The sequence below is a fragment of the Trachypithecus francoisi genome, unplaced genomic scaffold, assembly GCF_009764315.1.
Source record: "Trachypithecus francoisi isolate TF-2019V2 unplaced genomic scaffold, Tfra_2.0 Lachesis_group0, whole genome shotgun sequence".
Lineage (NCBI taxonomy): Eukaryota > Metazoa > Chordata > Mammalia > Primates > Cercopithecidae > Trachypithecus > Trachypithecus francoisi.
The window spans coordinates 19,119,296-19,131,540 of NW_022681453.1; the positions used below are offsets into that span (position 1 = coordinate 19,119,296).

Sequence of the window (12,245 nt, forward strand, 5' to 3'; positions counted from 1 at the left end):
AACAATGACAAAAACTACTTATCTCAATAGATGCAGAAAAGGTCTTCGATAAATTCAACATCCCTTCATGCTAAAAACTCCCAATAAACTAGGTATTGATGGAATGTATCTCAAAGTAATAAGAGCTATTTATGACAAACCCACAGCCAGTATCATCCTGAATGGGTAAAAGCTGGAAACATTCCCCTTGAAAACTGGTACAAGACAGGGATGCCCTCTCTCACCACTCCTATTCAACATAGTATTGGAAGTTCTGGCTAGGGCAGTCAGACAAGAGAAAGAAATAAAAGGCATTCAAATAGGAAGAGAGGAAGTGAAATTGTCTCAGTTTACAGATGACATGATTATATATTTAGAAAACCCCATCGTCTGAGCACAAAATCTCCTTAAGCTGATAAGCAACTTCAGCAAAGTCTCAGGATACAAAATCAATGTGCAGAAATCACAGGCATTCCTGTACACGAATAATAAACAGAGAGCCAAGTCATGCGTGAACTCCCATTTACAATTGCTACAAAGAGAATAAAATACCTAGGAATACAACTTAGAGAGGATATGAAGGACCTCTTGAAGGAAAACTACAAACCACTGCTCAAGGAAATAAGAGAGGACACAAACAAATGGAAAAACATTCCATGCTCATGGATAGGAAGAACCAATATCGTGAAAATGGCCATACTGCCCAAAGTAATTTATAGATTCAGTGCTATCCCCATCAAGCTACCATTGACTTTCTTCACAGAATTAGAAAAAACTACTTTAAATTTCATATGGAACCAAAAAAGAGCCCATATAGCCAAGACAATCCTAAGCAAAAAGAGCACTGCTGGAGGCATCATGCTACCTGACTTCAAACTATACTACAATGCTACAGCGACCAAAACAGCATGGTACTGGTACCAAAACAGATACATAGACCAGTGGAACAGAACAGAGGCCTCAGAAATAACAGCATGCATCTACAACCATCTGATCTTTGACAAATCTGACAAAAACAAGCAATGGGGAAAGGATTCCCTATTTAATAAATGGTGTTGGCAAACTGGCTAGCCATATGCCGAAAGCTGAAACTGGACCCTTTCCTTACACCTTATACAAATATTAACTCAAGATGGATTAAAGAGTTTAAATGTAAGACCTAAAACCTTAAAAACCCTAGAAGAAAACCTAGGCAATACCACTCAGGACATAGGCATGGGCAAGGACTTCATGACTAAAACACCAAAAGCAATTGCAGCAAAAGCCAAAATTGACAAATGGGATCTAATGAAACTAAAGAGCTTCTGCACAGCGAAAGAAAGTATCATCAGAGTGAACAGGCAACCTATAGAATAGGAGAAAATTTTTGCAATCCATCCGACAAAAGGCTAACATCCAAAATCTACAAAGAACTTAAACAAATTTACGAGAAAAAAAAAAATCAAAAAGTGGGCAAAGGAGATGAACAAACACTTCTCAAAAGAAGACATTTACGTGGCCAAAAAACATGGAAAAAACTCATCATCACTGGTCATTAGAGAAATGCAAATCAAAACCACAATGAGATACCATCTCACACCGGTTAGAATGGCGATCATTAAAAAGTCAGGAAACAACAGATGCTGGAGAGGGTGTGGAGAAATAGTAACACTTTTACACTGTTAGTGGGAGTGTAAATTAGTTCAACCATTGTGGAAGACAATGTGGTGATTCCTCAAGGATCTAGAGCTAGAAATACCATTTGACCCAGCAATCCCATTACTGGCTATATACCCAAAGGATTATAAATCATTCTACTATAAAGACACATGCACACATATGTTTTTTTCTTTCTTTTTCTTTTTTTTTTTTTTGAGATGGAGTTTCACTCTTGTTGCCCAAGCTGGAGTGCAATGGAGCGATCTCAGCTCACTGCAACCTCCACCTCCCGGTTCAAGCAATTCTCCTGCCTCAACCTCCTGAGTAGCTGGGATTACAGGCACACACCACCATATTCAGCTAATTTTTTATATTTTTATTAGAAATGGGGTTTCACCCTGTTTGCCAGGCTAGTCTTGAACTCCTGACCTCAGGTGATCCACCTGCCTCACCCTCTCAAAGTGCTGGTATTACAGGCATGAGCCACCGCGTCCAGCCACACACGTATGTTTATTGCAGCACTGTTGACAATAACAAAGATTTGGAACCAACCCAAATGCCCATCAGTCATAGACTAGATAAAGAAAATGTGACACATATACACCATGGAATACTATGCAGTCATAAAAAAGGAAGAGTTTATGTCCTTTGCAGGGACATGGAAGAAGCTGGAAACCATCATTCTCAGTCAACTAACACAGGAGCAGAAAACCAAACACCACATGTTCTCACTCATATGTGGCATATGTGGGAGGTGAACAAGGAGAACACATGGACACAGGGAGGGGAACATCACACACCTAGGGGGGATCAGGGGCTAGGAGAGGGATAGCATTAGGAGAAATACCTAACGTAGATGATGGATTGATGGGTGCAGCACACCGCACCGCCATGGCACGTGTATACCTATGTAACAAACCTGCACATTCTGCACATGCATCCCAGAACTTCAAGTATAATAAATAAATTAATTAAATAATTAAAATGAAACTAAGAAAAGATTAGATTAGATTCAATATTAGAAATATCAGTATGGGAAGAAAATTTGCTTTCTTATATTAAAACTACCTGGCCAATCACCTGAGCCCAAGAAGTTAAGGCTACAGTGAGCTGTGATTGTGCCACTGCACTCCAGCCTGGCCACAGAGTGAGACACTGTCTCGAAAACGAAACAAAACTGTCTAGCCAGCTAATCTGTTACCTTTCCACACAGTCTTACCCTAGAACAAATCAAGAATTAATTACCCCAGTCAAAAGGGAGGTGTTTTTCCTTATAAAATGAATGTCAGAATTTTTATGTAATGGATTATATTCTTCAACTTTTTGAAGCTAAATATTACGGCAAAACCTGTAAGCAAAGATCAGACAGCCTCTCTTATGTCCATTCAGTTACTGCCAAGTATATTGTTAGCCCAAGTATATATTTAAACTGTCTCATTTAAGATTAAAATTAAAAAACAAAAAAATTTTTTAAAATTTTGTTTTCCACTTGCCTCTGTGTTGCCTCTTGATACCAGTTGCCTGTAGGTTTCTCAGCCCAGAGGACAGGTGATCAACTGGGAGTACCTTAAGGCTTCCTTGACTCTATAAAGGAGTATACTCTATAAGGGAGTCTATAAGGAACTCTATAAGGGAGTACCTCAAGGCTTCCAGGTGCTTCTGTAAGGAAGACACCTGTGATCTCCCCTTCTAAGTACCTTAAGCTACTCATGTTCCTCTTCCATTCCCCTCCCACAGCCAGAATATGGAGAGATTAGAGGTAGCCAGCAAAGCAATGCACATATGCTTTCTGGGAACTTGGTAACACAGTAATGCCTTGTACTGAGTAGCACACTCCTACTACATCAAGATAAATAGCTTAGATCTGGTCTCAGCTAAGACCTGTGTGAGAATCTGACCTTCTTCTTTGGTGCAAGGCTCATGTTTCCTGAGTTTCATATATATATGTATATGTGTGTGTGTGTATATATATGTATATGTGTGTGTGTGTATATATATATAGAGAGAGAGAGGTACACACATATGTATGCGTATTATTCAGTTAGACTTTATATCTTTGATTATGACCACTAGAAGATGTCAGGATGTGAGAGTCCTTCTCTCCTGGTGTCTAAGTACAGGATATTTCACCATGTAAGAGAGCAAATGAGTTACTGTTTGTTATTGATTATAAAGCACCTACTTCACCACTCCTTTGTCTTTTATATCTAAGCTGCTAACAATATGTTTTGTTCTGGTTCTAATTACTGCAAAACAATCTCCTCAATATTCTAGGAATTATAAATCTGCAGATAGAACTCATATAAGTGCTCCAGTTGGGCCTGGCCTGAATAAAGACCACAGCACAAGCCTGTTTTCCATGGCATAAATTTTCACTCACTCTAAGACAGTGTCTGTTGCCTGATGGAGCAGTCAAGAAAACAGCCTTCCCTCCCCAACCTACCATTTGGGAAGGGTGCGTTCTCACCTTTTTGTCTCAAGGTGGCACTCCATCTCTTTGTAAATCCTGAGTTAATGGCATAAGGGGACTGAGAAGTGAAAAAATGTCTTCATGCTGCTTCCACTTCCACAAGAGAAAATCATGAGAACCAGCATGTATCAAAGGCCTGTTGTGTTCCAGACACTCTACTGGAAACTTTATGTAAAAATTTCCCACATACCAGCATCAAGAAATGAGTAATAGCATCATCCCCATTTTATAGATGGGGAAACAGAGAATTAGGTTAACTTGCCAAAGTTTATGTGTCAGGTAAGTGGTAAAGCTCGAATTTGAACCCGTGTCTAACTCCAAAACCCATTGTCTTTCTCCTATAGTGCTCTGCCTCCCAAAGGTTCTGGAACTGTTCTATTATCAGATTGTTCTCAAGAAACTACCTTATGGTCTGCCAGAGCTTACATCCTAGAAGAAAAGTCTAACATGCACACTCCCACTCCCCTTGCTTGGGTGTCTAGGTCGCTGAACTCTAAGCCCACGTCAACAGTCGTCAAGAGTTTATGGCTAACCAAATACACACATTTCCCATCCTCTTAAATTTACTCTTGAGACTACCAGGCATCACTTATGAAAAAAATAATTTATGAAGCCTTCATATTTCATGGTTGCAAATGAGAATCTCTATTCTGGGGAAATGGTACAGCTCTCCGAACTGGATCATTGGCTGCAGGGCTATGAGCAGAGTTCAGCTGATGCTGTTTGAAGGAACTCATCTCTCTGCCATACTTTCTTGAGTTTGGAACCAAAATTGGAAAGTTAAGAACTTGATCATAGAGATGAACAAAAATATAAATACATTTTATGAACAAAAACAGCTGTGGATCTTAAGCCACACTGAGCAGATTTTTCTTTATACCCCATTCTCTTGCCAGCAAATGCTATATGCAAGTTATGAAAGCCTCAGTTTTCCTGGATCCCAGTAAATTATCTTGTTTTGGTTTCCTTTTTGGTTTTTCCTGCTCCATACCGGAGTGCTGTAGTCAGTGGCCAGGGAGGAGCCCACCTAAGGCAGAGATGCTACAGTGCCTTCTCAGCCTCTCACCACCTTGTATCATTGTCTAAGTGTGAAAGATAGACACACACCCTAACTCTGTGCTAACCACAGCTTCATTTGCTTCTGCAGGCTGCACTCCTCAATTCTTTCCCAACCATCTTTGACGAGCTGCTGCAAATGTTCACCGTGCAAGAGGTGGCAGAGTTTGTGAGAGGGACACTGGGGAGCATGCCCAGCACTGTGCACATTGGGCAGTCAATGGACGTGGTCAAGCTGCAGTCCATTGCCAGGACAGTGGATAGCCGCCTGTTTTCTTTCTCAGGTAAATCAAGTTGGGATGAGAGTCAGACTCACCTTTCCTTCCTTCTAGGGGTGATAGCCAAGTGGTAATCAAAGGATCAGTTTCCTCAACCATTATGCAAGAAACCAGTGACCCTTAAGATGCAGAATATTTTGGTAAACTATAATAGAGAATGCAGCCAAGACCTAGGCCTACTGTCTTACTCACAGTTTATTCCTAGGAATCCACACATACGGGCATGTCACTGGGGTAGTGTCTGAGTCCATTCAGGCTACTATAACAGATACCATAGACTGGGTGGCGTGTAAACAACAAACTTTCTCAGTTCTGGAGGTTAGGAAGTCTAAGATCAAAGCACCAGCAGATTCAGTGTCTGGTGAGGCCCACTTCCTGATTCATAGACAGCTGTCTTCTCTCTGTGTTGTCATATAACAGAAGGGGCAAGGCAGCTCTCTGGGGTCTCTTTTTTTAAAAGGTCACTAATCTTGTTCATGAGGGCCCTGCCTCCAGGCCCACAGCTTCCAAGAACAGAGCTTGCCATATGCTCAGAAAAGGAGGGAGAGGAAGAGAGAAGGGACTATCTCAAGGAAACAAGGATAAGCCAAGAAAATAAAAGAGGCCCTACAGAAGACTTGAGGTCAGGAGTTCAAGACTAGCCTGGCAAACAGGGTGAAACCCTATCTCTACTAAAAATACAAAAAATTAGCCAGGCGTGGTGGTGGGCACCTGTAATCCCAGCTACTCAGGAGGCTAAGGCAGGTGAATTGCTTGAACCCAGGAGGCAGAGGTGGCAGTAAGCTGAGATCATGCCATTGTACTCCAGCCAGGGCAATAGAGCTAGACTGTCTCAAAAAAAAAAAGGGGGGGCCCTGAAAGGGGACCCTGAGGACCCTGTGCTTGCTTGTTTCCTTGCCATACCAGTCAGTATCTTTTCCAGTCTTTGGAGAACCAACAAGGATTAGAGAGAGAAATAGACAGGGAGCTCTTTATGCTCCCCAAGGGGTCAGGACAATCTAATATATTAGCAGCCTAGTCTGTCTTTCACGAAGAACTTCTGGTTTTGTTCCTGAAGCCACATCATATGTGATCAAGTTCTGCCTTGCAGGGACAACCAAATGCTCAATGGCCATATATTAAGATCAATATGAGCCTCATTCTTTAAGTATAATATCATTGTGCTAGGATAAACTTCTGAGGCACCAAAATAAATCCAAAACACCAGCTAAGCAATTATTAGAATTTTTATAATTTTTGGTGGTTAATTTTTTAGGTTTGGCTTTTTTTTTTTTTTTTAATGAGATAGAGTCTTGCTGTGTTGCCCAGGCTGGAGTCCAGTGGCGTAATCTTGGCTCATCGCAACCTCTGCCTCCCAGGTTCAAACGATTCTCCTGCCTCAGCATCCCGAGTAGTTGGGACTACAGGCATGCAACACCATGCCCGGCTAATTTTTTTTCTTTTTTTTTTTGGTATTTTTAGTAGAGATGGGGTTTCACCATATTGGCCAGGCTGGTCTCGAACTCCTGATCTCATGATCCACCCATCTCAGCCTCCCAAAGTGCTGGGATTATAGGCGTGAGACACGGCACCCGGCCAGGTTTGACTTTTAAAGTATAAGACCAAAAATTTCTCAGCCCAGTGCCACACACATTTGTAATACTAAATAGGTGTTCCCTTTGACTTAGCTCTGCCAGCATATGGTATTGCTAGTAGTAGTAAAGCTGCCACCAAGAAAGTCATCTTTTTTCGACCAGTAACTGTTTATGCTGGTAAACAGTTCTCTCTTCAGCTCCTACGTTGAAGATTTTATTAATGGTTTGGGCACACTGTCACTGAAGGCCACTGTACACACTTGAGCTTTGTGCACTGCTTAAAAGAAAATGCTTTCAGCTGGGCGCGGTGGCTCACACCTGTAATCCCAGTACTTTGGGAGGTTGAGGCGGGCGAATCATGAGGTCAGGAGATTGAGACATCCTGGCTAACATGGTGAAACCCCGTCTCTACTAAAAATACAAAAAATTAGCCAGGCGAGGTGGCGGGCGCCTGTAGTCCCAGCTACTCAGGAGGCTGAGGCAGGAGCATGGCGTGAACCCAGGAGGTGGAACTTGCAGTGAACTGAGATCGCACCACTGCACTCCAGCCTGGGCGACAGAGCAAGACTCTGTCTCAAAAAAAAGAAAATGCTTTCAAAATATGTGGGAAGGGGAACAGCAGACTGCTCTCACTGGCATACTTTATTTCTAGTATCTCTGCATGTACTTGCTGCTTCACATAAACACTTAAGAAAAATTTTCTTAATACTTATGTGGCTTTGGACTATGTAATTAGATTTTAGATGACAAACACCACCAAAATTTCGTTTGCATCTCACTTTCATTGAATGCCTGAGTTGCAGCATCTTCCCTGAAGCAAAAGGTTCTTTTTTTCTTTTTGAGACGGAGTCTGGCTCTGTCGCCCAGGCTGGAGTGCAGTGGCCGGATCTCAGCTCACTGCAAGCTCCGCCTCCTGGGCTTACGCCATTCTCCTGCCTCAGCCTCCCGAGTAGCTGGGACTACAGGCGCCCACCACATCGCCCAGCTAGTTTTTTGTATTTTTTTTAGTAGAGACGGGGTTTCAACGTGTTAGCCAGGATGGTCTCAATCTCCCGACCTCGTGATCCACCCATCTCGGCCTCCCAAAGTGCTAGGATTACAGGCTTGAGCCACTGCACCCGGCCAGCAAGAGGTTCTTTACCAGTGATGTCCTTTAACCAGTACTGATATTCTCAAAGGATAAGTTTGGTCTCTTCTTCAGCAGGTTCTAGTAACAAACCACTGTTTTTTTCTGTAAGCAGCTATTGGTTGTTACAAATACTAAGTACGTTGGTATTTTCATCCACACAGTGCGGTATCAACTTTTTTTATTCAAGCAGCCTTTTAAATCTAGACTAGCTAGTATTCCATTCTGTTTGAACATATTCTAAGCATTTCACAAGGCAGTGCCCAAATCTCTTATATATCATGTAATTTGTCTTTGACTGAAAAAGATTTTCTGTCTGAATTTCATGTGGAACTCTTAACTAAAGACAGATACGAACGATAAATCCAAAATGCCATGACTTGTTTGTGTTACTGATAATCTGACTAAATCATGCTGGCCAGATATGATGGGACCTGCAGAGTCACACCATCACTGACCACGTAGGAATACAGGGTGCCAGAAACACATTCACATTTGCATTTCACTTGTCTCCTAATCTCCCCTGTGAAGTAAATGTATTATAGAAGAGGCCCTTACACCCCATTCTACAGATGAGGAAAATAAAGCTCATGAGAGGAGTCAACTAGCCTGAGGTCTCAGAACGAGTTAATAAAGGAGCTTGAAGTAGGACAGCCTTCCTGAATTTGGGATTCTAAATATAGTCACCTCCTGATGAAAGTGCTATTCTGGTAACATTGGGAGAAAATAAAAGAAAATCATTTGAAGTGTTCAGTGGGATTGGTGATAAATGTTGGCTAATTATCAAAGTCTTGTGACAATACAAAGGTCGTGCTTCAATTGTGTTCATTGCTGTGTACACACTGAGTAGCAATCTCACAAGGCTGTGGGGGAAAGGGGGCAGGTCTGTTGGCTGTGGCAAGGTAAATGCTCACAGGGGTGGAAGTGTCAGACTACCTACCTAGCCAGGGCATAAAGAGGGACAATCTATAATCCATTTCAAGCCTGCAAGTTCAGTCAGTGTAGTTCATACTAAGTATACCATTTAAATGGAATTTTCACTGTAAACTGTGCTTTTAATTTGGAGTCTATTCATTAAAGAGATTTCATTTGGGACCGGGTGTGGTGGCTCACACCTGTAATCTTAGCATTTGGGGAGGCCAAGGAGGGAGGATCGCTTGAGCCCACGAGTTCAAGACTTGCTGGGCAGCATAGTGAGACCTCATCTCTACCAAAAATTAAAAAATTATCCGAGTGTGGTGTCACGCTCTAGCAATCCTAGAAAGTTGAAGCTGCAAGGAGCCATGATCATGCCACTGCATTCCAGCCTGGGTGACAGAATGAGACCCTGTTTCCAAAAAAAGAGACTTCATTCCAAATGAAGCAGACTCCTAACATTCATCCTGCACAAAATGTTATGGATGCTTGGTATTGAAATGAGAACAAAGGAAAGATGGAAGAATAATGTCATGTGATGGCTTATAATTTCCAGGCAGTGAGCTTTCAGGCCCTTGTAAGGTAAGGGGATTACCTTCACTTTTGCTCTAGTCTCAACCCCACCTGCTTTGAGAATAGCTAAGTCCTACAATGCCACTGGCTTGCTGCAGTAGCTAGTTCTCCTCTAAAGGCTTCTTCACCTTTGTGTTTTCTCTCCCAGAATCCCGCCGCATCCTGCTTCCTGTGGTTCTCCATCACATTCACCTTCACCTGAGGCAGCAGAAAGAGCTGCTTATTTGCTCAGGAATTCTTGGCAGCATCTTCTCCATCGTCAAGACCAGCTCTCTGGTAGTAGCCCCACACCCACTCCACCCTGCTCAGCTCTTCCCTAGTCTTGTGTTAGTTTAGCCAGAGGCAGACCAACAAAGATCGCTTTGTACACTTTTCAGTCACAGATGCTTTCATCAGTGACAGGAAGGTGCCCAAGTGAGTGGTGGCCTGTGTGTTCCCAACAGGTTTCTCTGTACAACATATGCTTGCTATTTTTAAAGGTTGCACTATCAAATCTACCCAGAAATATAGTTATCTGTAGTACCACAAAGCCCAATTCTGTGTCATGCTGTTTCCATCAATAGGCTTTAATTCTGCATTCTTGGGAGTTTTCTGAGAATATTCAGGCATGAGCACAGGGAGGCAGACCCAGACTTGAGAGGTAGCTTGCTTATTCAGGCTCTTCTGTTAGCTTCCTGACAGCTTGATTCCACCCATATCGCGTTCCTATACTGTGCCAAATGAGGTCAGGGCATACAAGAGGTTAATGTTGCCCACTAGAGCTCTGAGCCTCAGAGGATGGTAGAATTGTGCTTTAAGGGTCAGGTTTCAACTGATACTGCTTTTACCCATTTTCTTTCCTCTTTATTTTTTCTTTTTGAAAGAAATCGGTGGTAGGCGGGGATGAACTGAGGTAGGGAAAGAGAGAAGAAAAGATATGAATCAGGCACAGGTGAGGGTAGGAATCTATTTTAATGATACTTATTTCATGTACTTTTGATAATAGAAGAAAGGCATATTACTTACAGAAAATTCAGAAATGATAGGAAAGCATAAGGAAAGAAATGTAAAACAAAAATGGATTTTTAAATTATACCATTTTATTAAGTTGCTAGAGAATAGAATTTCATATGCATTTAAAATGAAGGGCAGTTACCAGGTGATAAGAATATACAAGGATAGGCTAGCCACATGTAGTGGGAGAGGCACCTAAAAAAAAAAGTCTATTTTGTTTGAGCAGGGGACAGGGACTCAATAGGATACTCTGATGTTCAAACTCAAAGTACCATCTGGTGACAGGGGTCTAGCTTGGCAGAGAGTGACTATGATGGTGATAATGGCCCTATTATTTGCTCTTGGCTCCAGGTAAGACTTGGCAGCTCTTCTTCCCACCAGGCCTCAGAGAAGCCACACCAAGCACATAAGATCTACTCGTAGCCCAAGGTTGTATTGAGGGGGTGGACAGCTTATTGCTAAAGGAAGGAGAGAAATTGAAACAAAAAAAGAGGAGGAATGGAACAGGAGTGGGAACCAGTAAAAACCTGGAGGCGATGGTTTGGTTGTGTTTGTGGGGCTAGAGTCAGTGTAATGAGTTGCTTATAACTACCCAAAGATACATCACTGGTAAGTGTTATGATCAGTTCCACAGATAGGAAAGATGACTTTGGTCCCAAGAGCTACTCAAATTCTTCATATGGAATGGGGCAGGGTATAGTTAAAATGGATGGATGGGTAGAGGAACAATGAAATTGAAGCTCAACGAGAGCAGAGATATTCTCTCTCTTGTTCACCTCTATATATTCAGGTTCACAAACAGTGACTGGCACATGGTAAATGTTTAGTGAATGATAGATTGGTGGATGGGTGAAGGATAGACACTAGGACCAGCGATAGTATAAATATCTTAGACAAGGGGCAACAGGAATCTCTTTGTAAGATAATTAAAATCATGCTACAGAATTTGAGATGAATGTGAGAGGTCTATAATAGGATAACAGACTCTTCCTAAATTAGGACGTGGCCCTCAGTGAGGAGACATGCTTCATTGTTTTTGTAAGGTGGCTAGAGAAAGATGCACTGAGGCTGGAGTCCTTCAAATGGACCCTGTAACACGAACGAGAGAGCTGAGGAGCTAGAAGTGGACCCAGGCATATCTAGGCAGTAGTCCGGGCTGGCAAAAATTGAGGGCACCCAGGGGGAAAACCCTGAGGAGAAAACAGGGTGCTCAGAAAGATGAGCTACTTCTGTGCGTTAGTGCTATGCACTAGTGAAGGTGCCGCTGCCACACCCTGTAGTGTGAATTCGTCACCATTTCTCAAACTTTATCATTTCCAAAAGCGTCAGCAGAGTTGTGCCTTCTCCTGACTATTCTAGGGAAATCAAAGAAAACATTTAACTCAGGATCTTTGTTTCTGCCCTGTATATCAAAATTAATGTATCTGCTTGAGATTCAAAGTTGCAGGTGGTGTTGTGTTAGGGTAAGGCCCCAGCCACCATGCCTGGGCAGCAGTGGCAGTTGTGCTTCACCTCCTGTCAAAGCCATTGTCCTGGGTTCCTTGACACTGCATGTTGGTGAGACTGAGAGCTTGGTGTTGGGAATCCAGAAGACTACCGCTGATGTGCCTGACATAGTAAGTGCTGCCAGCTGTACTTCAGCC

At 42.4% G+C, this 12,245-nt stretch overlaps 1 protein-coding gene across 8 annotated transcripts in view; it reads left to right on the plus strand.

Annotated features, from left to right (window-relative positions):
• Positions 1-12,245, plus strand: part of DOCK3 (dedicator of cytokinesis 3) — a 735,684-nt gene that overhangs the window by 618,133 nt on the left and 105,306 nt on the right. For all 8 annotated transcript variants that reach the window (XM_033208879.1, XM_033208884.1, XM_033208901.1 and 5 more), the window contains 2 exons: positions 5,235-5,427; positions 9,758-9,885. In XM_033208879.1, the coding sequence (XP_033064770.1) occupies positions 5,235-5,427; positions 9,758-9,885 (321 nt within the window). The remainder of the gene's footprint in view (positions 1-5,234; positions 5,428-9,757; positions 9,886-12,245) is intronic.